This window comes from Cnephaeus nilssonii, assembly GCF_951640355.1.
Source record: "Cnephaeus nilssonii genome assembly, chromosome: 7".
Taxonomy (NCBI): domain Eukaryota; kingdom Metazoa; phylum Chordata; class Mammalia; order Chiroptera; family Vespertilionidae; genus Cnephaeus; species Cnephaeus nilssonii.
The window spans coordinates 89,768,448-89,796,378 of record NC_137078.1 but is presented as its reverse complement, the minus strand read 5'-3'; the positions used below and the strand labels follow the sequence as shown (position 1 = coordinate 89,796,378).

General features: G+C 41.9%; 2 protein-coding genes across 3 annotated transcripts in view; one reads left to right on the top strand and one right to left on the bottom strand.

Moving 5' to 3' along the window:
• Positions 1–2,761: 2,761 nt before the first annotated feature.
• TEX46 (testis expressed 46) lies at positions 2,762–4,981 on the bottom strand (the record flags this gene model as incomplete). The annotated part of the gene is made up of 2 exons (XM_079777870.1): positions 2,762–2,959; positions 4,790–4,981. The coding sequence occupies 2 exons, from the start codon at positions 4,979–4,981 to the stop codon at positions 2,762–2,764; spliced, it is 390 nt and encodes a 129-aa protein (XP_079633996.1).
• A 2,668-nt stretch (positions 4,982–7,649) lies between these two features.
• Positions 7,650–27,931, top strand: part of KDM1A (lysine demethylase 1A) — a 68,011-nt gene continuing 47,729 nt past the window's right edge. For both annotated transcript variants that reach the window (XM_079777230.1, XM_079777231.1), the window contains exons 1-2: positions 7,650–8,118; positions 25,883–26,048. In XM_079777230.1, the coding sequence (XP_079633356.1) occupies positions 7,774–8,118; positions 25,883–26,048 (511 nt within the window). In that variant the 5' untranslated portion in view covers positions 7,650–7,773. The remainder of the gene's footprint in view (positions 8,119–25,882; positions 26,049–27,931) is intronic.

The window sequence follows — 27,931 nt, the reverse complement described above, 5'->3', positions numbered from 1 at the left end:
CTGTCAAGGGACCCAGCCAGCCCTACCCCAGCCTGAGACAACCCCACAGAAGGGAGCTGAGGGAATAAGTACTTCAGCCTTCTCCCAACCTCTCATCTTCTGCCAGGGAACCCTGTTGGGCAAACTGAACTGAAAACCACAGGGCAAAGGAATTTGATGATGCAGACCATCCAGGTTGGCCCCTTGGCAGAAAGGCAGGAAAAGGATGGAGAGGGGTCCTGGAGGTAGACAATATCTGACACACAGGCAAGGGTGTGATTTTATTTTATTTTTTAAGGGTGTGATTTTAAATAGGGAGATCATGGGAGTCTTCATTAAGAAGGAAGCATTTGCTCTTAGGGGGATGTAGTAACTCATCTTATCCTCACAACAATAGATGATGTTGGTAGCATTACTCTCCCCATTTTACAGTTGATAAAACTGAGGTACAACAAAAATAAAACAACTTAGAGTTGTCCAAGATCACATACCTGGGCGTAGATGGAGTTGGGGATTTAAAGCCAGGCAGTCAAGCTCCAGAGGTCTTGCTCTTAATATAGGATACAGGAGAGTCGTCATACAATGTGAGGGCAGAGAAAATGTCAGGACATTTAAGACTGGGATTGATAGTCACCAACATTTTTTATTGAGCAACTAGAGGCCCGGTGCATGAAATTCATGCACTGGGGGGGGGGGGTCCCTCAGCCCAGCCTGTGCCCTCTCGCAGTCCAGGATCCCTCTCGCAGTCCAGGATCCCTCATCCTTACTGCCCACCTGCTTGCTCCTTACGGCTCAGCTCACTGCTCCTTAGCGCTGCCACGGAGGCAAGAGAGGCTCCCGCCACCATCACTGCGCTCGCCATCCATGAGCCCGGTTTCTGGCTGAGCAGAGCTCCCCCTGTGGGAGCACACTGACCACAAGGGGGCAGCTCCTGTGTTGAGCATCTGGCCCCTGGTGGTCAGTGCACATCATAGTGACGGGTTGTTCCGGTCATTCTGCCGTAACAGTCGCTTAGGCTTTTAATATACAGATGGAACTACCTGACACCTAATGTGCCACCCTGAGGGGTCCCGGATTGCGAGAGGGCACAGGCCAGGCTGAGGGACCCCATGGGTGCATGATCAGGGCCAGGAAGGGATGCGGGAGGTTGGCCAGGCAGGGAGGGACTGGACCTTGAGTCTCCCAAGGGTCTCCCCAGTACTGTCCCACCCTCCCAAGGGAAACCCTTGGGAGACTCAAGGTCCAGCCCATCTCTCTCAGTCCCAATCGGCCAGACCCCAGCAACAAGCTAACCTACCAGTTGTAGCATCTGCCCCCTGGGGGTCAGTGCATGTCATAGCAAGTGGTTGAACGGCCTTAGCATATCATTAGCATATTATGCTTTGATTGGTTGAACGGACAACTGGACACTTAGCATATTAGGCTTTTATTATATAGGATGAGTATATACAAGCCACTGTGTTAGGTGCTATGGGGAGATATACAGATGAGCAAGATGCTGTGCTTGCCCTCAAGCATCTATAAGCAAGTCAGAGGGTGAGGAAGGGATACAGAAATCTGTACAAATCAAGTGTCAGCAGGTTGTGGCACATTCCACTATAGAAGTACAGATAAAATGCCAGGAGAGTGCTAAGGAAAGAGATTCAGCACAGCTGGGTTGAAGGCAGCCTCCTGGAGGTGTTAGCTTTGGAAGAAGTGAAGAATTGTAACAGCAGAACGGGAAGAAAAGGGCTTCCAGGGGACGGGACCATGTGCGCAGAGATGTGGATGCACCCGGGGTACAGCCAGTCATCTGGTTTGGTTAGAGTTCACGAGACTTGTGGGAGAGATGATTTTAAGTAGGACACCAACAAGGCACGAAGTCACAGTGAGGTGGTGCTGCCCTTTCCAATCTCCTATGGGGAAGAGTCTCAGCTTGGTGCCAGCATGTCTTTTAAGCACTAACACTTGCTAAATCTCCTTTTTTTTTTAACCCGAAATTCACAGGTTCAGATCCATAAGAAGACAACCCAGCTCTGGTTGGAACTTAATAACATCATTTAGTTTCCATTGTCTTTATTTTGACAGTTAAGGTCTATTTCAGGTAAATGATGCTGTTTTTAATTTACAAATAAATTATTTACCTTTATTATTATGTTCCTTTACAGATACATTTATTTAAGGAAAAATAGTCTGTTTAAAGGAACAATGTTGAGTTAAACATTCAGGTGTCTCATGACTATGGCAAAAATCACAAAGGTAAGTACCCTAAATGCCTGATGTTTAGGGTACTCTGGGATAGAGTATAAAGCGTGTGAGGGTGAGAAATGGGGGGGTTGGGGGGAGGGGAGAACCGGAAAGGGGATAAGATCATGGAGCGCCTGAACACCAAGTAGGGAGTGTGGATTTTATTCTGTCAACCACGGGGAGACGTTGGCTTGAGAACAGGCAATGAACACACTCAGAGCCTGGCCTGGCAGGGCTTGCTCTGGCCTCTGGGTGCAGAGTGAGGGGGAGACTGGAGGGTGGGACAGCACTGGGGAGACCCTTGGGAGACTCAAGGTGAACAGGTAAATAGCACCCTGAACCAGGGTCGGAGTGGTCCAACTGAAGGGGAGGAAGGGCTGGTTCTAGAGCTGTCAGGCTGTGTCATAGGATGCTATCTGGCTGGCCTGCTGAGCGACCTTTCAGCCTCCAATCATCCTCTCCCGTGTGATTTACTAAGAAAATCCAATAGTCTCTCATGGGGTTTTACTGAGTAAAGGTAACACCAGAAGAATTCAGCCCACCCCAGCCTCCGACCTCAGGGGGAATTGGACGTGCACTCCGAGTAGATAGAGAAGACTGAGTCCTGTCTCCTCGGTCTGTGCTTCCTCACGGCAAACATCTGCTGACGGCTCGACCGCTTGTGGTGATTCATTTTATTCCAAACGATGAACATCTGATTTTCTAAGACCTTCAGCTTCATTTCACTGAACATAAGCCGTTCAAGGATCTTGTCCTGGAGGGCAAAGCAGGCGTGCAGTCTCTCGACTTCTCTCGTGCTCATGGCGTTGCTGTTGGGTTCGGCTTCGGGGGTCTTTGGTTTCTCTGTCTTTTCCTAAGCTCCCACCAGCAGGAAAAGAGGAGAGGGTGGTTAATAACAATAGTCCCCCTTCCCGTGCCGGGTGATTTATAACTTAATGGATTCTCACAGCCCGCCGAGAATTGGGGCTCAGCAGCATCCAGCTAGCGGGAGAGACCCCACACTCCCAGGACCCACAGTTTCCTTTGGTTCATAGAAGAACATAAAACCTTTAACCCAAGTGTATCTGTCTCCAGGGCTGTGCGTTCCCCAGGGCGCTGAGAGTTCGTCAGGCCCTGCAAAGTCTCTGCTGCCCAGTCAGTGTCTCAGGACATGCTCTTCTCTCTATCGTCCTCACCTGCCCCCTCACCCAGAGTAATCATGCTTTAGCTTTTCTTTTTGGATTCAACTACAAACTCCTGGTCTTTCCACCCCCTTTAAAAATTAAATCTTTCAGACACACCAAAAAAGTAAATATTACAACAAATACCCGTGTTTCCATACTAGTGTGAGAAATAAAACATCACAAATGCCATTGTGGCTCCCTCTCCTAGAGTGTCTCCCTCCCTCCCTGAACCTCATCGCAACTGCAATCCTGAACCCGGCGTTTACTTTTCCCATGCATTTCTTTATTCCAGTGGCTCTCAACCAGAGGCTACTGTGTCCTCCCAAGGGACCTTTGGCAATGAATGTCTGGAGACATTTTTGGGTTGTCACAAAAGGGGTGATGGGCGCTATTGGCATCTTATGGGTAGAGGCTGGGGATGCTGCTACACATCTAACAATGCACAGGGCAGTCCATCACAATGAAGAATTATCCCGCCCTAAATGTCAGTCATGTGGAAGTTGAAAAATCCTGCCTTAAACCTACCAGACCTGAGGCCCTGAACCTAACTGTCCCCTATACCTGGGCTCCTGAGCATTAAAGAGAAAAAAATCAACATGATATAGAAAAATGTTAGTTACATGCAAACAAGTGGTTAGAATAAGATGGAACTTGGAGACATTGTAGAAAATAGGTCTAGGCAAAGTACCGAAAATTAGGAGTCACCAGAGATTCGGAAATTACTGAAAAATCGGTACAGCGGTCTGGTAGAATTAATGTACTTTCACTAAACATGTGCTTTTGTGGGGAGGGGGTTTGGGGGAGGGGTAAGAGATCAACCAAGGGACTTGTATGCATGCATATAAGCATAACCAATGGACACAGACAGTAGGGGGGTGAGGGCATGTGCTGGGGGGTGGGAGCAGCTGGGGAGAGGTCAATGGGGGGGAAAGGAGGCATATGTAATACTTCGAACAATAAAGAATTCAATTTAAAAAACATGCACTCATAAGATTGGGTATTGTTTGGCATGTTTTTAAACTTTATATAAAATATGTCATAATTCATGTACATCTCTCCTATCTTCATTATTACATTTTAGAGATGTATCTATGTTATACATGTGTCTTTAGTTCACCCATTTTCATGTTTCCCTTTAAAGTGAGTGTTGCTGGGGAAAAAAATGAAAAAAAAAAAAAAGTGAGTGTTGCTGTTGCCAAAGCATGTTGCTGTCAAACAGGAAGTGGCAGAGTCTAGGGTGGTCCCAATTCATAGCTGAGGCAACTGAAGCCTTGTGAAGGATGTGCTGCAGAGCGAAGACTTAGCGGTGTGGGTGCCTCAGCCTTGCCCCGTTATCCTGACACCTTCCCTGTCCCCCAAACCCCAGTCTACCTGTAAATATCCCATCACCCTCAACTGAAGCTAAGGCTCCTCTTGCTCACCTGTTGGGGCTCTGTGGGGGTGGACTTGAATTCGTACTTGACCAGCCAGTTGCTAAGCAATAGCAGAAGGAATAGGAACCCAAACAAGGCTGGCTTATAGCTGATCATCCAAGCCACCAATGCTCCTATGGTGCCCGAGGAATCAAGTATCTCGTGTAGAGTCCTAAAAAGAGACATTAGATCTCCCAGCATTCTAGCTTGGTGGCACCCAGGCCCCAAGACCCAGCCTCAGTCCCCCCTCTAGGACAGTTGCCCCCATACCAGGAGTCATGGCTGCCCCCCCTCTGAGTCATGACCAGCCCCCAGCCCCCAGTTGTTGCATAACAATAATATTAAGTACTCCTATGTCTTAAGCAGCCACTATGTGCCAGACTTTGACAGGCAGTTTGCAAGCAACATCTCATAATGTCCTCATAACAGCCAGGTGATGATGTAGGCCTTAGTGATACTTCATTCAATCAACAGTACTTAAGGGCCTAGCCACTGAGAATAAAATACCCAGAAACACAGCCCCTGCCCTCATAGTGAGGGAGACTGCGAATAAAAATTATCCAGAAGTTGGAAACAAGGCTAAAAGTTTACTGCAAGTTTGCTCACAGTAATGCTAGAATAGTATCTAACTGGCCCACCTGTTGGTCACCTGATGCTTTCGGGGAGGATAACTTTGTTTGACTTACTATTTAATATTGCTTAGGGTCCCCACTCTGTAAAGTCAGATGTCAACTATTATTGATTGATTTTTAAAATACGTTTTATTAATTTTAGAGAGAGAGGAAGGGAGAGGGGGGAGAGAGAGAATGTGAGAAACACCCAGATCGGCAGCCTCCTACATGCCCCGCCCTTCCACTAGGGATCAAGCTCAAAACCTGGGCATGTGCCCTGACCCAGAATGGAACCAGAAACCCTTTGGTGCATGGGACAATGCTCAACCAACCAAGCCACACCGTCCAGGGCCAGATGTGAACTTCCAAAAAATGGGTAAGTTGCTCTAGCAATCCCACTTGGGAATATACATCCCAAAGAACTGAAAGCAGGGTCTTGAAGAGATATTTGCACACCCATGTCTATAGCAGCATTATTCACTATAGCCAAAAAGTGGAAGCAACCCAAAAGTCCACCAACAGATAAATGGATAAGCAAAATATTGTATATACAGACATTAGAATATTATTCAGTCTTAAAAATGAAGGAAATTTTGGTACACGCTACAACATGGATGAACTTTGAGGAGATTGTGCTAAATGAAATAAGCCAGTCACAAAAAGACAAAAGCTGTTTGATTCCAGTTATAGGAGATATTTAGAGTGGTCCAATTTATAGATACAGAAGGTAGAATGGTGGTTGGCAGGGGCAGGGGGTGTGGTGGGGGGAGTGTTGGGGAATTATTGTTTAATGGGTCCAGAGTTTTTCAAGATGAAAAGAGTTCTGGAGATTGTACAATCATGTGAATGTACTTAACACTAGTGAACTGTGCATTTAAAGATGCTTAAGATGGTAAGTTTTATGTTATATATATTTTACCACAATTTAAGAAAATGAAACTAACTAGTTACAGGCCTACCGTGCTTTATTGTGTTTTGCTTTATTGTGCTTCACAGGTGTTTTGCTTTTTACAAATTGAAGGTAGGACCCTCCACCAGCAAAAAGATTATGACTGGCTTTATTGTAATACTTGCTTTATTATGGTGGTTTGGAACCCAAACCACAAGACCTCCGAGGTATGCCTATATTTCTGGGTAAAAAAAAATAGTTAAGCAGAAAATGTGGTGTGTTTTTTTTGCGGGGGGGCGGGGGTGGGTGTAAATGCAAATGAGTTCTGTCTGAGAGAAAAGATAAGCCCCAAAGTTTAGAGTTTAGTTTTATGGCATTGTAAGACATCAACTGCTTTTTCTTATTTAAAAACTAGAGGCCTGGTGCACGAATTTGTGTAGGGGGTGGGGGGAGAGGCCACGGGAGGTTGGCTGTGGGAACACACTGACCACCAGGGGGCAGCTCCTATGTTGAGCATCTGCCCCCTGGTGGTCAGTGCGCGTCATAGCGACTGGTCAACCGGTCGTTCCAGTTGCTCCGGTCAACTGGTCATAACAGTCACTTAGGCTTTTATGTATATAGATACTTTGCAATCCTTTCCTAGCATTCTGTTTTCCACTCACCAATGACTATATATATCAATTTTTCATATTCTCCTTTGAACCAGCTATATTGTCCTGCTGTTCTCTCAATAAATAAATAAATAAACAAACAAACATTTGACATATGTTCACTACTTGTAGAAACAGGTGTATGGGGGGAGTGGACAAAGGGAATGGAGGTGTGAGGGAGCAAGGGCATGAACAAAGCTTTGGATGCAAGAACAATCCTGTTGGACTCAAAACTGGGTTTATTAATTACTGTCCATTTTATTACCACGAAACTTGTTTGCTCTCCAAGATTTCCCCAGTACAATCAAGGACAATTATAAATAAGTGAGATTGCCCATCCCTAGACCATACGCTCTTTGAAAGCAAGAATTACATAATTAAGCCCTTGTCACCTATATTGGTTGAATCAGCAAATAGGTGAATGAATGAATGAATGAATGAATGAATGAATGAAAATGAATGAATTTATAAGTGCACCCAAATCCCTGGATGAAATGGTCGCCCTCAGAGGTGCAGTCTGGCTCAGAAGCCCTAAGACCAGGAGGGTGTCGGGCCAACTCCAAAGGCCAAGGAGACGCTCTAGGAAAGCACCGCGCTCTTTGCCATGGTGCCGCTCTAGCCGCGAGGACGCGACTCTATGGCAGCGGGGGGGCGGGGCCGTGGGCGTCTCCGGCTTTTTTGTCCGGACGCGACGGGAGCGCGCTCCGCGCGTACGTACGCGGCGGCGGTAGGCAGCGCGCGGACTGGGAGAAGCGGAGCTACGCGACGCGGCCCCGGACCCACGTACCCTCGGACCCGCAGGCTGAGCGGCCCCCACGGCTGTCAGCACCCAGGCGGCCCGAGATGTTGTCCGGGAAGAAGGCGGCGGCTGCGGCGGCCGCGGCGGCCGCGGCTGGCTCGGAGGCGGGCGCTGGGGTAGCGGCAGGCTCGGAGAATGGCTCCGAGGTGGCCGCGCCGCCCGCGGGCCCGTCGGGCCCTGTGGAGCCCGGGCCGGGGGTGGCGGGAGAGCGCACTCCCCGCAAGAAGGAGCCTCCGCGGGCCTCGCCCCCCGGGGGCCTCGCCGAGCCGCCAGGGTCCGCCGGGCCTCCAGCCGGGCCTACCGTCGTGCCTGGTTCTGCAACCCCCATGGAGACGGGGATCGCTGAGACTCCGGAGGGACGACGGACCAGCCGGCGCAAGCGGGCGAAGGTGAGGTCCGACCCCCATCCCTCAAACCGCACATCCCGGTGTCTAGCTTTCCCGAGGCTGGCCAGCCCCCGTCAGCCCTCCGGAGCCCTCCGGCCTTTTTGTCCCGCGCCCACCCAGCTCTCCCCAGCCCGTCCGTCTCCACCCCACCTCCCCGGGAGCGGGATGAGGGAGGGCAAGGTCTCTGCCCGTGTTGAATGCGGTCTTTGTGCTGGGAAACGGGGATTGATGGGAGGGCTGATCCACTCGTTCATTCGCGCACCTTTTCATTTTCCTGAGTGGCAAAAATGGCTCCCTGACGTGGAGCTCTGGTTGGCGTTGTTGGAGACGCACAGCGCTCGTTTGTCCCCAGGTGTGCCTGGGAGCCGCTCCGCGGTACTGACCGAGTGTCAGCTGGGAGCACCGGGGCTGGAGGGCGATGCTAATGACACGCCGTAGCCAGGGAGACCGGAAAGAAAGGAACATCTTTTTCGAGCCCTTGATGTGTGATAGTTTTCCTCTTGTTCTTTTTATTCCCCCAGTGATCTTTTGGCGTAGATTTTTTTTTTTAACAGATGAAGCTGATTAAGAGGGCTAATATCAATTAGTCTAGGTTCAAAAGTATGGGAAGGAGAAGATTTGCCATAGACTAGTCTATACAGACAATAGCAGCCTCGCGTCTCGGGGTGCCAGAAGCCATGTTCATTCAGAGCGTCATCAGTGTTTTGTTTTTGCTGAACACCCAGGGGCAGGTATGGCCAGCTTCATTTTAGGAATGGGTAAACTTGAGGCACACAGTTTAAGCAACTTGCCCAAAGTCACACAGCTAAGTAAGTGGTGGAACTGGAATGTAAGCCCTACACTTTGGTGTGTGGTGATAAGGTATCATCAGCCTCTGAAACAAAAGACCACATGGGGCCCTTGGCTGGTTTGGCTCACTGGATAGAGCGTCGGCCTGGGGACTGAAGGGTCCAGGTTCCATTCCGGTCAAGGGCATGTACCTTGGTTGCGGGCACATCCCCAATAGGGGGTGGGCGGGAGGCAGCTGATCGATGTTTCTCTCTCATTGATGTTTCTAGCTCTCTATCCCTCTATCCCTCTCCCTTCCTCTCTGTAAAAAATCAATTAAAAAAAAATAAAAATAATAAAGACCACATGGGATACCTACAGTGTATAGGGCACTGGGGCAGTACTAGAGCAGAGATTGTATTTATTTGTTTTTAATTTTATTGAATTTATTGGGATGACATTGGTTAATCACTTATATGGGTTTCAGGTGGACAGTTCTGTAATACATCATCTGTATATTGTATTGTGTGTTCATTATTCCAAGTGCACAGACTTTAGACTTGGGCCTTTATTGGAGATTTCGTGGTTGAGTTGAAAAAAACTAGAAATATATGTACATATAATTTTTAAGTAAATATTTAAAATCATACAATTCATATAATTTGTGCATACAAGTTTTCCATCTGTATATAATTTTTAAGTGGGTATATATACCAAGTCAGTGTGTATGAGGAACTTCTGTGTGTGTGTGTCTTACATAACATTAATTGTCTCTCAGTTCTGGAGGCTGGAAGTATGAAATCGAGGTATCTGGAGGATTGGTTTTTTTCCTTAGGGCTGGGAGACTCTCCTTCTACCTTCTGTTAGCTAAATATGAGGAGCCTCCTAAGATGAGCTATCAGATTCCGCTGCCCACTTCAGAGATCTCTCTCCAGGAATACCTGTGCTAAGTAAAAGGAGGGAAATATTTTCGGGGGCTTTTACCAAAGCATGGGTTAGAAAAACACAGAGGGCCCGGCTGGTGTGCCTCAGTGGTTGAGTGTCCACCTATGAACGAGGAGGTCACAGTTTCATTCCCAGTCAAGAGGCGTGTAGGAGGCAACCGATTGATGACTCTTTCTCATTTATGTTTCTATCTCTCCTTCTCCCTTTCTCTCTGAAATCAATAAAAATATATTTTAATGGAAAATAAAAAGAAAGAGCACAGGTTGTCGACTCTTAACTCTCAGAAATGAAATAGAGGACGGGAGCCTAATAGGGTTTTAATTTTACTATTTCAATGGAAAGTGTGGCCAGAAACCCATGTGATAAGATGGGGTTTTTGGTTTGTTTTTTCTTTTAGAATTAGATGTTTTTTAAAATGTGTTTCTTTTGTTTTTTGTTTGTTTTGTGTGTGTTTTTTTAGAAAATTCACATGCCATAAAATTTACCATTTTTAAGTGTACAACTCATTGGTTTTTTAGCATAATCAAAGTTGTGCAACCAGCACCAGAGTTAGTTTTAGGACATTTTCATCACCCCCAAAAGACACCTGTACCATTAGCAGTCAATCCCCATTTCCCCCTTCCCCAGCTCCTGATAACCACTAATCTCCTTTCTGTCTCTGTGGACTTGCCTATTCTGGCTATGTCATATAAACAAAAGCATATAATATGTGTCCTTTTATGTCTGGTTTTAGCATGTTTTCAAGGTTTATCCATGTTGTAGTACTTCCATTCAGTACTTCATAACTCTGTGGACAAATAATATCCCACATTTTGTTTATCTATTCATCATTTGATGGACACTTGGGTTGTTTCCACTTTTTTGGCTATTAAGGATAATTCTGTTATATACACACTAGTAGTGTCCCAGTGCACGGATTCATGCACATTGCAAGGAAATTAATTAGAAGAAATATTTTAATAACGCTATTTGCATCTTGCTAATGAAAAGAAAAGAGGATTCTACCGAGTCTCCTATCTACCTACTCCAGGACTTCTGTGAGGATCAAATGAGATGAGACATGGGAAAATGCTTCATAAACATTTGGTTAAACTGTAAAGTGTTTGCACCTGGCTATAAAGCAAGTTGGGTTCCTGGGCTGAAGAAACCCCAAGGAGGCTAGTCGCTAGGGAGAGGAAGCCGGAAGCCGGGCATTACTAGTTGACGTCATTTCCTGGCACCCACAGTGACCGTTTCCAGGCTGGGCTGGGCTGTGGGCCACATTTTGTGCCATGGGATCTTGGCAGTGTTGGCTGAGATTTGGTGGGGTGTCACTTCAGGGTGGTGGTGGGGCCTGTGTCCCACTTGGGGGAAGCTGAGTGTTGGTTTGTTGGCGTCAGGTCCGTGGTGCCATTTATTTTTAAATGGCCAGTGCGCGTCATGGCAGCTCCTCCGTTGAGCGTCTGCCCCCTGGTGGTCAGTGCGCATCATAGCGACCAGTCGGGTGGTTGGACACATAGCCTTTTATATACACTGAGTGGCCAGATTATTATGATCTCTGAACACATAATAATCTGGCCACTCTGTGTGTATGTGTCTATCCTATCAAATAATAGAGTAACATGTAAATTACCATCACTCCGCTACGCCCACGATTGGGCCGCGGGAGGCTGGGGGGCGGGACTCGGGGTGGCCTATCCGGCCATTGAGAGGCATGGATCCGCTGCCACTGCGGGGGGCTACCCTGCTGTTGAGAGGCGCAGGGGGCGGGACTCCCGCCCCCTGCGCCTCTCAACAGCAGGGTAGCCCCCCTCAGTGGCCACGGACCATCAAAAATGGGGGAGCTGGGTGCCTGTCTGCTCTGGCACCAGGCCTTTCAGAAGCCTCTGCCGAGCCGGAGGCTTCTGAAAGGCCTGGTGCACCAGCAGACAGGCACCCAGCTCCACCGCGAAAAGCGGAAGCGTGTAGGGGACCCTACACGTGCATGATTCAATCATGCACTGGGCCTCTAGTATAGATATAGACACATACACACAGAGTGGCCCGGTGCATGAATTCGTGCATGGGTGTGGTCCGGCCAGCCTGGCCAGGGGGAGGGGACATGGGCGGTTGGCCGGCCTGCCTGCTGGTCGAACTCCTGGTCGAGGGGTCAGTTTGCATATTAGCCTTTTATTATTTAGGATTATTATATAGGATATACACTGAGTGGCCAGATTATTATGCATTCAGAGATCATAATAATCTGGCCACTCAGTGTATATAGATTATATATATATAGATATGTTTTCAGTTCTCTTGAGTATATACCTAAGCGTGGGATTGCTGGTATCTCTTGGTTTAACTTTTTGAGGAATTGTCAAACAGTTTTCCACAGCAGCCACCCCATTTTGCATTTCTACCAGTTGTGTATGAGGGGTCCAATTTTTCTACATTCTTGTTGACACTTAATACTGTCTGGTTATTATAGTCATCCTTGTGGATGTGAAGTGGTATCATTGTGGTTTTGATGTATAGTATTACCCTAATGATGTTGAGCATCTTTTCTTGTGCTTATTGGCCATGTGTATAACTTCTTTGGTGAAATGTCTATTCATATCTTTGGTTCGTTTTTAAATTGGGTTGTCTTTATTGTTGAGTAGAGTTCTTTATGGTGGTTATAAAAGTTTTAAATTTTGATGTCCAATTTATCTCTCTTGTCGCTTTTGCTTCTGGTGTTATATCTAAGCAAATATTGCCTAATCCAATATCATGATTTACTCCTGTGTTTTCTTCTAAGAGTTTTATAGTTTTAACTCTTGCATTTAGGTCTATGATCATTTTGGAAATAATTTTTTTTAATATGGTCTGAGGTATGGGTTCAATTTCATTCTTTTGCATGTGGATATCCAGCACAATTTGTTGAAGACTAGTCTTTCCCCCTTTGAATAGTTGGCATTGACTGACCATAAATGTAAGGGTTTGTTTCTGAACTCTCAGTTCTCTCCTACTGATCTATAAAGATTGTTTTGTTTGTTTTGTTTTAATAATTCTTTATTGTTGAATGTATTACACATGTCCCCCTTTTTCCCCCCATTAACACCTCCAGCCCCCCTCTGGCCCCGCCCCCACCCTGCCCCAGGCCTTCAGCACCCTATTGTCTGTGTCCATGGGTTATACATATATGCATACAATGGTTGATTATCTCCCACCCACACACTATCCTCCACCTTCCCTCTGAGATTCTGCACTCTGTTCCCTGCTTCCATGTCTCTGGATCCACTCCGTTTATCTGTTTATTTTGTTCGTTAGATTCCGCATATGAGTGAGATCACGTGATACTTGTCTTTCTCTGACTGACTTATTTCACTTAGCATGATACTCTCCAGGTCCCTCAGTGCTGTCTCATATTGTAAGAGATTCTTCTTTTTTTACTGCTGCATAGTATTCCATGTTATAAATGTACCACAGCTTTTTTTATCCACTTACCTACTGATGGGCACTTGGGTTGTTTCCAGATCTTAGCTATTGTAAATTATACTGCTATGAACAGAAGGGTGCATGCATTCTTTCTGATTGGTGCTTTGGGTTTCTTAGGATATATTCCTAGAAGTGGGATCAGTGGTTCAAATGGCAGTTACATATTTAATTTTTTTGGGAAACTCCACACTGTTTTCCATAATGGTTGCACCAGTCTACATTCCCACCAGCAGTGTACTAGGGTTCCCTTTTCTCCACGTTCTCACCAGTACTTGTCATTTGTTGATGGCAGCCATTCTGACAGGTGTGAGATGGTACCTCATTGTCATTTTGATTTGCATCTCTCAGATGATCAGTGACTTTGAGCATTCTTTCATATTTCTCTTGGCCATCTGTATGTCCTCTTTGGAGAAGTGTCTCTTTAGGTCCTTTGCCCATTTTTTAGATTGTTTGTCTTCCTTTTGTTAAGTTGTATGAGTCCCTTATATATTTTGGATATTAACCCTTTATCAGATGTATCATTGCCAGATATGTTCTCCCATACAGTGGGCTCTCTTTTAGTTTTATTGATAGTTTCTTTTGCTGTGCGGAAGCTTTCTATTTTGATGTAATTCCGTTTGTTTATTTTCTCCTTAGTTTCCTTTGCCTTAGGAGAGGTATCTATAAACATATTGCTATGAGAGATGTCTGAGATTTTGCTGCCTATGGTGCTTACAGGATTTTTATGGTTTCACCTCTTACATTTAAGTTTTTTATCCATTTTGAGTTTATTCTTATGTATGGTGTTAAGTTGGTGGTCTAGTTTCATTTTTTTTGCATGTATCTGTCCAATTTTCCCAACACCATTTATTGAAGAGACTCTCTTGACTCCATTCTATGTTCTTGCCTCCTTTGTGAAATATTAATAGAGTGTAATGGCTTGGGTCGATTTCTGGGCTCTCTGTTCTGTTCCATTGATCTACATACCTGTTCTTGTGCCAGTACCAGGCTGTTTTGATTACAGTGGCTTTGCAGTATAGTTTGAAATCTGGTATTGTGATTCCTCCAACTTGGTTCTTTCTCAAAATTGCTGCAGCTATTCGGGGTCTTTTTTGATTCCATATAAATTTTTTGGAGTATTTGTTCTAGCTCTGTGAAATATGTTGTTGGTATTTTAATAGGGAATAAATGCCAATCAGAAAGATTGCATGCACCCCTCTGTTCATAGCAGTATAATTTACAATAAATGCATTGAATCTGTAGATTGCCTTGGGTAGTATGGACATTTTAGTGATGTTGATTCTATCAATCCGTGAACACGGTATATTCTTCCACTTGTTTATATCTTCTTCTATCTCTTTTTTCAACATCCTGTAGTATTCCAAGTATAGGTCTTTTGCCTTCTTGGTTAAGTTTATTCCTAAGTATCTTAATTTTTTTGTTGCAGTGGTAAATGGGATTGTTTGTTTTCATGTATCTCTTTCTGAGAATTCATTATTGGTGGAAAAAAAATCCATCAATTTTTGGGTGTTGATTTTGTATCCTGCTACATTGCCAAATCCATTTATTAAATCTAGTAGTTTTTTTGATGGAGTCTTTAGGGTTTTCTATGTATAATATCATGTCATCTGCAAATAATGAGAATTTTACTTCCTCCTTTCCAATTTGGATGCCTTTTATTTCTTCTTGTCTGATCGCTGTGGCTAGAACTTTCAGTACTATGTTGAGGAAGAGTGGTGAAAGTGGACATCCTTGTCTTGTTCCTGTTCTTAGGGGAAATGCTTTTAGTTTTTGCCCATGGGGTACGATGTTGGCTGTAGGTTTATCATATATGGCCTTTGTCATGTTGAGATATACTTTCTCTATTCCCACTTTGCTGAGAGTTTTTATCAAAAGTAAAAAATGGGTGTTGGATTTTGTCAAATGCTTTTTCTGCCTCTATTGATATGGTCATGTGATTTTTGTCTTTTAATTTCTTTATGTGATGTTTCACGTTTATTGATTTGTGAATATTGTACCAGTCCTGCATCCCTAGAATAAATCCCACTTGGCCATGGTGTATGATCTGTTTAATATATTGCTGGATGCGATTTGCTAATATTTTGTTGAGGATTTTAGCACCTATGTTCATCAGAGATATTGGCTTATATTCTCTTTGTAGTATCTTTATCTGATTTTGGAATTAGGATAATGCTGGCCTCATTAAAAGAGTTTGGAAGTGTTCCTTCCTCTTGGATTTTCTGAAATAGTTTGAGGAGTATAGGTGTTAGTTCTTTGAATGTTTGGTAAACTCCACTGTGAAACCATCTGGACCTGGGCTTTTGTTTGCTGGCAGTTTTTTTCATTACCTCTTCTATTTCATCAGTTGTTATCGGCTATTCAGGTTTTCTGATTCCTCCTGATTCAGTTTTGGGAGGTTGTATTTTTCTAGATATTTGTCTATTTCATGCACATTGTCTAGCTGGATGGCATATTGTTGTTCATAGTATTTTCTTACAATTTTTTGTATTTCTGTGGTGTCAGTGGTTACTTCTCCACTTTCGTTTCTGATTTTATTTATTTGGGTCCTCTCTCTTTGTTTCTTGATGAGTCTGGCTAACAGTTTATCAATTTTGTTTATCCTTTCAAAGAACCAGCTCTTGATTTCATTTTTTTTTTTTTTTTTTTTAGTCTCTATATTATTCTGCTCTAATCTTTATTATTTCCTTCTACTTACTCTGGCCTTTTCTTGTTGTTCTCTTTCTAGATACTATTTAAGTTGTAGGCTTAAATAGTTTATTGCTGATTTTTCTAGTTTTTTGAAATATGCCTGTAGTGCTATGAACTTCACTCTCAGGACTGCTTTTGCTGTGTCCCAGAGATTTGGGGTTGTTGTGTGTTCATTTTCATTTGTTTCCAGGAAATTTTTTTATTTCTTTCTTGATCTTTGTGGTAATCCATGCATTGTTTAATAGCATGCTATTCAGCCTCCATGTGTTTGAATGTTTTGGGATATTTTTACTGTAGTTGATTTCTAATTTCATTCCACTGTGATCTGAGAAGATGCTTGGTATAATTTCAATCTTCTTGAACTTGAAGCAAATGGTTTTGTGTTTTAACATGTCTATCTTTGTGAATGATCCATGTGCACTTGAGATGAATGTATATTCTGCTGTGTTGGGGTGAAATGTTCTATAAATGCCAATTAAATCCATCTGATCTAGTGTGCTCTTTAGAGTCACTGTTTCCTTGTTAAGTTTTTGTCTGGAAGATCTATCCAGTGAAGTCAGCAGAGTGTAAAACTCCCCTACTATGACTGTATTATTGTCAATCTCTCCATTAAAGTCCTCTAGAAGTTTGTTTATATATTTAGGTGTGTTCCTATATTGGGTGCATATATGTTTACCAGGGTTATATCCTCTTGTTGGATCAATCCCTTTAGTATTATGTAGTGACCTTTGTTGCATCTTGTGATAGCCTTCATTTTAAAGTCTATTTTGTTGGATATGAGAATTGTTTCTTTTTATTTTCCATTTGTATGGAAAATTTTTTCCCATCCCTTCGCATTCATCCTTTGTGTGTCTTTTGTTCTGAGATGGGTCTCTTGTAGACAGCATATAGTTGGGTCATGGTTTTGTATGCATTCAGTTACCCTATTCCTTTTGATTGGAACATTTAATCCATTTTACATTAGGGTTATTGTTGATAGGTACTTATTTATTGCCATTTTAATTCTGTATGCCTAGGTTTCTCTCTCTGTTTCTTCTCATTACAGCAGTCCCCTTAGCATTTCTTGTAATGCTGGTTTGGTGGTGGTAAACTCTTTTAGTGTTTTGTTTTTTTTTTTTAACTGGAAAGCTCTTTATTTCACCATCTATTTTGAATGATAGCCTTGGTGGATATAGTAATCTTGGTTTCAGATCCTTGCTTTCTATTACCTTGGGTACTTCATGCCATTCCCTTCTGGCCTATAGAGTTTCTGATGAGAAATCAGGTGTCAGCCTTATGGGATGGGAGCTCCTTTGTAGGTAGTAGTTTTCTTTTCTCTTGCTGCCTTTAAGATTCTCTCTTTGTCTTTAATTTTTGGCATGTTAATTCTGATGTATCTGGGCGTGGGCCTGTTTTGGGTTCTTCTTGCTTAGGGTTCTCTGTGCCTCCTGAACTTGTGTGACTTTTTCCTTTACCAGGTTAGGAAAGTTTCCTGCCATTATTTCTTCAAAAACTTTATCCCTTTCTGCCTCTTCGGGCACACCTGCTATTCTAACATTGTTACGTTTCACATTGTCCCACAGCTCCCTTAAGCTGTCCTCCTGTTTTTTAATTGGGTTTTGTTTTGTTTTGTTGTTTTTTATTCTCTGAGTGATTTTTTTCAACCTTGTCTTGTAATTCACTGACTTGATCCTCGGCTTCCCCTAACTGCTGTGTTGTATTCCTTCCAGTGTCTTCTTTATTTGTGTTATGTCATTCTTTATCTCCGACTGTTCTTTTTTCTTAGTTACTGTGTCTTTTTTCATGCTATTGAGTATCTTTACCATCATTACTCTGAACTCTATTTCAGATAAATCCTCTGCTTCATTTATCTCTTCTTTGGGGAATTCTCTTGTTCTTTCATTTGGGGGTTATTTCTTTGTCTCCTCATTTTGGCTGTCTATTTGGGTTTGTGACTATGTATTAGTGTTAGAAATAAGGTGAGCCCCCTAAATCAGGGGTCCTGGTAGAACACAAAGCATACTCAGGAGCCAGACAGCAAGGCAAATATCTTGTCTTATGCAAAAGGCTACATACCAGCACAGAGTCTGGCAACACGTATACCGAGCAGGTGGTCTGCTTGGGATTTTATTTCTGACGTACATGATTCGTCCCTCACTCATGATTGGAAGAGCTTAGGGTCCCAGTCTTGCGCCATTGGCTAATTTAAAGGAAGGGGTGACCTTTGCTCTTTCAAAATGGTGCCCCCAAGGGGAGCTGCAAGTCATTAGAGTAAAAACTGGCAGCTAAGTCATGCGGACCAAAATGGCAGTTGCCTAAACTCACTTTTTTGACAGAAAAGATTACTTGTTTATTCTCACATTAGGTAGACCTCTATGACTCTCAATTTCTAGTGCAGGACAGTGTCAAATGCTGTTTATGGCTAATTAGATCAGGCAAAGACTTAAAGCCTCTAGAGCAGCGATTGCCAACCAGTAGTCCACGGGCCACTGGTGGTCTGTGAGGTCCGAAAGGTTGGCGACTGCTGGTTTAAGGAAACCTTTGGAGCAGTGGTTACCTACTGGTGGTCCGGGAGGTACAAAAGGTTGGTGACATCTGCTCTAGAGACCACCTCTGTCTATAGACTGATTCGATTCTGACTTGAATTGCCCTCAGGCAATCGTCCTGAGGTGTGGTGAAGGTTTTTTTCCAACAGGGTGGGGCAGTTGCTTCTGCCTGGAGGCTAATTGTTATTTTTAGTCTTATATATTTACTTATTTTGTCTAAAGTTTTACATATGTCTCCTTTTCCCCCAATTGACACCCTCCCTCCCCTATTTTTAGTCTCTTAAGTGGCCTCAGGGCAAGGTGTTTTCCAATAGGGTCAGTCTACTGCCTTCCCCCGCAGGCAAGGCAAATGTCTGTGTGGGAAAGATGTCCTCTGCAGTCTCTCTGGGCTCTCCACTTTTGGTCTTTGGGTATCAGGGTTGTTTCCTGCGAGTCTTCTGTTGATTATTCAGGAAGTTCTTCTGTATTTTAGTTGTGATTCCAGTTTGTTCCTGGGAGCATGTCCATGCAACATCCATTTACTTTGCCTCCATTTTTAATCTTTTAACCTTTTGCACTCGGATGTCGAGTGTGACTCGACACGGTTAGCATTAGAATAAAGGAATCGAGAAAAAAGCAAGCGAGTGCAAAGGGTTAAAGTATTGTTCTTATGCCATTACCACACTGTCCTGATTATAGTAGCTTTGCAATAAGTTTTGAAATCAGAAGGGTGAGTTCTTCAACTTTGTTCTTTTTAAAGATTTTGTCCTTTGTACTTCGATATGAATTTTAGGATCAGTTTATCAATTTTTTGCAAATAAGATAGCTGAGATTTTGATTGTGGTTGCATTGAATCTGTAGATCAGTTTGGTGCATGCTATAATATTTCTTTGTAATTCACCTGTGTTTATTTTAATTTTTGTTACCCTCTCTTTCCATTGTGATTTGCTTTGAAACTACGAAAAGAAAAATGGGTTATGTATTTATTTGGGGGAGCAACTAGGAAGTAAGAAACTAGAAAACATCTATTCCTAGCCAGTCTTGGGAGACAGAGGACACAGATCTCATGGGGTGGAGTATCCATAGGAATAAAAAGCAAGCTGAGTACAGTGTAGACAGGCATTTGCTTCAGAAATTTTGAGGTGTATTTAAGGGATATATCTGTATTTTTTGGCTTGAGTTTTTTTTTAGTTTTGAGAACCCCAAAATTAGGTTCAGGATATTGGAAGCAGTCCATTCAGTCAGGGGGTCCCTGAAGCTAGTTTCATTAGTATAAAAATAAATTCATCTCTGAGTGTATACGTATTAACATTATGGCAACATATTTAAGGTTTAGAAATGGTAGATTGGGTTGGGATTTTAGGAACACCAAGCATCTTCAGGAATGGGGCCTTAAAAGGACAGAATTTAGAAACGTATTCTGGAAAAGGGTGGGCTTAAATTTTCTTTTAATTTGATTTTGGACAGGAAGAGCAACATCAGTTTTGTTGTTACACTTGTTTGTGCATTCATTGATTGCTTCTTAAATGTTCCCTGACCTAAGTTTGAACCTGAAATCTTGACCTAATTGGGACGAAGCACTAACCAGCTGAGCTACCCCACCAGAGCAGAGTTAAATTTTCTTTTAAGACTCATTTATGCCAGGAAAATAAACCCTGTCTTGTAAGGTTATTGGGTTTAGATATAATGTAAACAAAGTGCTTATTACTGTGCCCGGTAATAAAGTACTACCGGTGGGGAAAAGGAAGTGAAAAATGCTTAGGATATAATACAAAGGAATTTGAGAAGCAAAAGGGAGCCCAGAGTGGATAATTGAACATTGGGAACAATGGGCAAATGAATTTAATTGGAAATGAGGTTTTTCTAGGAGCAAGATAAATTGGAGGAATCAGTAATGTTCAGGTTGCAGAGTTATGTCTAGACTGTAGAGAGCCAAACACTAGATCTGTGCTGTCTAGTATGGTAGCCACTAGCCACATTGAACTATTGAACACTTACTATGTGACTAATATGACTGAGGAAACGGAATTTTTAATTTAAACTTAAGTAGCCACGTGGTAAGTGCTCAGTAGCCACATGTGGCTAGTTCTACCATATTGAAAGCACAGATGCAGAACATTATTATAGAAAATTCCATTGACAGCACTGCACTAGACTAGCAAGTGCAGATCATAGTGCTGTGAGAATTCAGAGCAGGGGAAGATGTGTTTGTAAGTTTGGAATAGTGAGGGAATAATATGCAGAGTGGTGAACCTTGATTTCAGGCATTGGATTAATAGAAAAAGGTGGGAGTCGCTTTTAGGGAGTTAAGGGAGCATTAAGCACTTGTGGACTAGTGTGTTAGCAAATGATTAGAGGTAAGTTTGACTATATCTAGTAGTTAGAGCTAGAGAGTTTATATGTTGGTTTAAAAGGTTGGCGTTCATCTGTTAAACTATCTGAATAGATCACGGATTTGGAAAATTAATCTGGCAGTTGTACCCTAGTTGAATGAAAAGGAAGAAAGATGAAAATAAATAAGCAAATTAAAAAAAAAATAAAAAAACTGGAGGTTTAAGGTGATTGGGAAATGAATGAATCGTTGTATCCAGGGCGTGGACGAGACTAGAGATGTAAATTTGAAACTTGTTCATGACACATATCCTCATATTGGGACATCTTTTTGTCCTTGGTTTAAGTACATGGTTGTACAATCTCTGAAGTCTTTAAGAATTTTACTTAAAGATGAGAGATTCCCAGGCCTTTGTGTTCAAACTATCTATTCCTTTTCTCAGAAAATAATTTTTATTTTTAGAGTGTATATGATTCTTTCAGGTGGTTTTTAAACTTTTTATTAAGTGGAGAAACACTTTTTTTTTAACAAAATAAATTTTTATGCAAAATCCCAAAATAAAATACTACTTACCTGTTTTTTTGTTTTGTTTTTATTGTATAAAGTTTTACATATGTCTCCTTTTCCCCCAATTGACCTCCCCCTCTCCAGCCATTCCCACCCTGGGCAAGCCCCCACCGCCCCAGTGTCTATGTCCATTGGTTATGCTAATATGCACGCATACAAGTCCTTTAGTTGCTCTCTAACCCCCCCTCTCCTACCATTTGTCTCTAGATCAATCTATTCTTGTTCAAATTATGTTGATCATTATATCCCACATATGAGTGACATCATCTGATATTTATCTTTCTCCAACTGGCTTATTTCACTTACCATATGCTCTCCAGTTCCATCCATACCGTTGTATCCTTTTTTATAGCAGTGTAGTATTCCATTGTGTAGATGTACCAGTTTTTTAATCCACTCATCTGCTGAGGGGCACTTAGGCTATTTCCAAATCTTAGCTATTGTAAATTGTGCTGCTATGAACATAGGGGTGCATATGTCCTTTCTGATTGGTGTTTCTGGTTTCTTGGGATATAGTCCTAGAAGTGGGATTACTGGGTGAAATGGGAGTTCCATTTTTAACTTTTTGAGGAAACTCCATACTGTCTTCCACAGTGGCTGCACCAGTCTGCATTCCCACCAGCAGTGCACGAGGGTTCCTTTTTCTCCACATCCTCACCCGCACTTGTCATTTGTTGATTTGTTGATGATAGCCATTCTGACAGGTGTAAGATGGTATCTCATTGTTGTTTTGATTTGCATCTCTTGGATGCTTAGTGACTTTGAGCATGTTTTCATATGTCTCTGGGCCTTCTGTATTCCTCTTTCAAAAAGTGCCTATTTAGATCTTTTGACCATTTTTTGATTGGATTGTTTATCTTCCTTTTGTTAAGTTTTATGAGTTCCTGGTAAATTTTGGAGATTAAACCCTTATCTGAGATAGCATTGGCAAATATGTTCTCCCATGCAGTGGGCTTTCTTCTTGTTTCGTTGATGGTTTCTTTTGCTGTGCTGAAGCTTTTTATTTTGATGTAGTCCCATTTGTTTATTTTCTCCTTAGTTGCCTTAGGAGCTATATCAGTAAAGATATTGCTACGACATATATCTGATATTTTGCTGCCTATTGATTCTTCTAAGATTTTTATGGTTTCCCATCTTACGTTTAAGTCCTTTATCCACTTTGAGTTTATTTTTGTGTATGGTGAAAGTTGGTGGTCTAGTTTCATTTCTTTGCATGTATCTGTCCAATTTTCCCAACACCATTTATTGAAGAGACTATCGTGACTCCATTGTATGCTCTTGCCTCCTTTGTCCAATATTAATTGAGCATAATGGCTTGGGTCAACCTCTGGGTTCTCTGTTCTGTTCCATTGATCTATGTCCGTTCTTCTGCCAGTCCAGGCAGTTTTGAGAACAGTGGCTTTGTAATATAGCTTAATATCTGGTATTGTGATACCTGTTTTGCCATCTAAGACAGTTGAAAAGAAATGGGCCCTAGCTGGTTTGGCTCAATGGATAGAGCGTCGGCCTGCAGACCAAAGGGTCCTGGGTTTGATTCCGGTCAAGGGCACGTACCTTGGTTGCAGGATCCTGGTCAGGGCTCATACAGGAGGCAATCTATCAATGTGTTTCTCTCACATTGATGTTCCTCTGTCTTACCCTCTCTTCCTCATATCGATGTGCCTCTCTGTCTTTCCCTCTCTTCCACTCTCCCTAAAAATCAATGGGAAAACATCGTCAGGTGAGGATTAACAACAACAACAACAAAAAAGGAAGGAATGAAGAGAAACAAAAGTGGGGGGGGGGAGAAAGGGAGGGAGGGGAAGGAAGGAAGGAAGGAAGGAAGGAAGGAAGGAAGGAAGGAAGGAAGGAAGGAAAGGAAGGAAGGAAGGAAGGAAGGAAGGAAGGAAGGAAGGAAGGAAGGAAGGAAACAAGGAAACAAGGAAACAAGGAAAAGAAAAGAGATGGAAGGAGAAATTTCATCCTTAGGGCTCTCCAAAATTGTTACCAAACAGTACAAGTTCATGTGTTGGTTGTTTCTAAAGGGTTACTGTTTGGATAACACATGAGTGTGTATTTGTTTTAAAAATTAATAAGTGAGCCCTAGCCGGGTGGCTCAGTTGGTTGGAGTATCATCCCATATACCAAAGTTCTCAGGTTTGAGTCCCCATCAGGGCACATACCTAGGTTGCGGCTTCAATCCCCAGTCGGGGCAGATATGGGAGACAACCCATCGATGTTTCTATCTCTCATTGATGTTTCTGTTTCTCTCTCTCCCCCTTCCTCTTTCTAAAATAAATAAAAACATATCCTTGAGTGAGGATTAAAAATTTTAAATAAAATCCCGAAGAATCCTAGGGTTCTGTGGAACACAATGTTGTGTTGTTGTTTTTAAGTTCAGTAAACCCTCAATTTTGCAGTCCTTGATTTAATGGACTTCGGATTGAATGGACACAATTTCCGGTCTGTATGTCATGTGAAAATTAACACCCTGTTAATTTAAAAGTGGTTTTAACCAAGATTTGCTTCTAATGAACAGATTATTTTTTGTTATTAATTCACTTATTTTTAACAAATTTTAGCAAATAGGCCATATGTTGTGGTAAAAACCATAGTAATGTCGCCATATCTACAACTACAACTACAGTCTATATATTTAAATCCAAGAGTAATGCTGGTAACAATGTTCTGCGAATGACTAGCAGGTGATCACACCACGTCACTAGTACGTGGTAATTGGTCTGTTGTCTCCCGGTAGGACTTTCTGCAGCAGTTTTGATGCCTGCAGGGAGATGTCCCCAGGTGCACTAAGCGTGCCCCAGCTGTGTGTGTGCATTTGCTTACTCTCTGTGACTGGTGCATTTACTAGACCTATTCAGTATAAATTTAAAATTACAGTCATACATATAGAAAACTTTTCTTTGAAATTAAACTTTGCATGCATACTTAATTACACAAACATGTCTACATAAGTATAAACAGGTAAACTAATTTGTCAACTTTTTTAACATACGCATTTGGAAAACCTGATCATATAATGGACTTTCAGCTGTAACAGACACCCCCTCGCCCAAATTAGTCTGTTAAATCAAGGTTTTATGTATAGATATCTTTGCTCCTACCTCTAGGTATTTTTCTAATCTCTTTTTTCCTGAAAACCAAGAACTCTCTAAACTAGCCTTTTCCAAATGTATTCCTTGTTAATAGTTTCCAATCTTATGACATGGAAAAATTACTAGAGTCAGAGCTTCAACTACTTCATCAAAACAGTAGATTAAACAATGTTAAAAAGATAGTTTTTACTGCAAAATTTCTCAGTACTTTTTTTCATAATTGATTTCAGAGAGGAAGGAAGAGGGAGAGATAGAAATATCAATGATGAGAGAGAATTATTGATTGGCTGCGTCCCGCACGCCCCCCACTGGGGACCGAGCCTGCAACTTGGGCATGTGCCCTTGATAGGAATCCAACCCAGGACTCTTCAGTCCACAGGCCTAAAAGCTCTATCCACTGAGCCAAACTGGCTAGGGCTCTCAGTACTTGTAATCTGCTTTATGACTCTGGGGCCTGTAAAGATTGTAATGTTTCCCAATCTTAGCTTCCTTCCTTGAAAGGGCATAGAGTTTAGCTGAACTGCTGTAGTAGAAAGAATTTGTTATTATTCCGTGTTTGTCTCAGAATTTGCACATTACCCAGTTCCATAGTAGGTACTTGTTAAGGGATTATTGTTTGAATGGATAGGATTGATGGGCAGGGGATTAAAGTGCTGAATCTTTGGGGTAGGAAGGGCTAAAAGGATAAAAGAAACTACACAATATTAGTATATATTACATTTTCTGACCTGTCTCACTCTGAAACGATTTTCCCTCCTTGTTGCTTTTTTTACCTATTGTCATGAGGTATCTATTTATACCGTTTATCTTAGTTAATAGGATAAAGTTTACGTGGCTGGAGGTTTTATTGTAAAGTCTCTCTATGAGATGGCTACCTGATTAGGATATTTTATTTGCTTCTAGAGTTTCTGTTTATTTAGTCTCTGGAGACTCTCATTCATAATCATTTTCTCCACTGTGCCATATACTCAGTGGTCAGTATTTGATGGATACTTGTGTTAAATAAGATTCTTAGAGCATGGGTCAGAACTATCCAGTTTATCCTTAATTTTTGTTTCCATTTTCTGATCCAGTCCCTATTTTCAATAAAACTCTTAACCTCCTCTAGCTACTCACATGATACACACACACACACTTTTTCTTTTTCTTTTTTAATTTGAGAGTTCTAGAGAGCCTCGAGTCATTGATCTGAATGTCAGTGCTATGATGTAAAAGATATATATTGGGCTAAATGTGAATTGACACAAGATTGTTTCATGAGAGATTTTGTTTTTAATTAGCTACCCATTATGAGCTAGCTTGTTCCTTGTTATTTGTTTATTTCCCTTAAAATTTAAAGTTAAAAAAGCAATTCACATTCACTGATGATTCCAAATTGAGTCCCTAACTTTAGATGTTCACTGTATTTAGCTTTCCCTGGTATAATCTCCATATAGGTAGAGTACAGAGAGATGGATGAAAGCTTGGCCAACCTCTCAGAAGATGAGTATTATTCAGAAGAAGAGAGAAATGCCAAAGCAGAGAAGGAAAAGAAGCTTCCCCCACCACCCCCTCAAGCCCCACCTGAGGAAGAAAATGAAAGTGAGCCTGAAGAGCCATCTGGTGAGTTGTAGTAACCAACCAATTTTGTTTTATCTTAGAAATAAGAATAAGTGAATTTGTTCCTATTGTGTGATGTTATTTATGTCTTTAGCTTTGGTTTATATTCTAGACATTGGCCATGTGTGTCTTATGCATGCACATATGCATGCATACATAGTGGTACTGATATTCTTTTTGTGTGTGCCTGTGTATAGGAGGAAAGTAAAGAAGGGGGTGGAAGAGTAGTGGCAGTCAGTATAAAGCATTTGGAAAGCTGGAGAAAATAAACAATTAGAGGAAACACACTGAAAGCCAAATCCAAAGAGCCAAACCTCTCAGTGAGAACGCTGATTCAGATTTTAGAGATAGAAGGTTCAGAAATTATTCTGGTTATTATGCATTCACCAAATGGATGGATAACTTTCATGGTGTGGATTAGTTTGAGAAGGGTTTTTTCCTGGTGAAAAATTAAAAAATATATCCTGATGTAAAAAAGAACTACTAAGTATAGTACTTGTTAATTATTGAGTCCTCCAGTGGAAGGAATGGTATAAGAAAAGGCTATGAGGAGATTTTAAGCCTAAACAATCTTATGACATGGAAAAATTATTAGAGTCAGAGCTTCAACTATCTTTAAAGAATTCTCACTGATATCTCCTTAGTCTTGAGTCCAACTGAGGACACTCAAACCAATCTGCGATACCTATCTATTTTGAAGAGACCAAACAGAAGTGAAAACTTAATTAATTTTTCGTATCTTCTGTCCTTAATGGCATTTCAACTCTTCTTGACTTTAAATTTTTACTATGTTCTCTTCAAAATACTTGATATTTCTAATAGCTCCAGGCCCATTCACCTCACCAATTCTTTTAAAAACAAAAACAAGTCTGGCGGTGATGGTTCGGTGATTGGGCACATGCTCAGGTTGCCCTATGATCCCCAGTAGGGGGTGTGCAGGAGGCAGCCGATTGATTCTCTCTCACTTTGGTGTTTCTATCTCTTCCTTTCCCTTCCCCTCTGTCTAAAATCAATAAAAAACATTAAAACAACATGCTTGTTTCAGATCCCATATGCTGTATTTTTGCATGATTTTCATAGGTACCCAGATTAAAGCATATTTCATTTGAGAAGTTTTATTATTTTTTTAGCCTTTAAAACTTTTGTTTTAATATTTCCCTCTGTGATGTATATAAATCACCACACTTGTAATTTAATAAAATGTAACAAAAGAATATACAGGGTGTGTCTCCCCCCTCAAATGTATATACACTTTAACAGCTGATAGCTCAATTTTGAAAATGAAATGTATTTTAATAAAACACTGCCTTTATAATTATTCAAAGTGTGTGTATACATTTTTGGGGGGGCACCCTATAGTCTGAGAGCATTTAGAAAAAGATAATTAGATTCTGTGTTCATTTCATCTCAGGAATTAGATTTTCTTAGAATGGTTTTCCTAAACTTTCTTAGAATGACTTCTTGGACAGCTTCTTATTGGATTATATATATTATCTTTGGGACTAATGTTCCTGAGGCAAATGTAGTCACCTCTGTACCTCAACATCTCTCTTTTTTGTTCCCCTCCTCTTTCTAAAAGAAAAGAAATATAGCTTTCTTCCCTTCTTCTGTCCTTACTCTTCTCTTGACTGTTTACTTCTTTCTTCTGTATTCTTTGCTTTCTTGCCTTCTTTTTTTTCTGCCTTTGCTGGAGACGTGGGGACAATCCTTTTGATATGTCACAGCTCAAGAGGTGGTTCAGGGGCTCTTAAGTATTATTCAGCAGACACCTAATAGGCTGCTTCACCCTCTTTTTTGTGGTTGTCAGTGTCTCCAGTAAACAACTGATTTACATTGGTACCAAGTTGATACTTCTTTGTCTTCTGAAAAATTTAAACCAAGTCTCA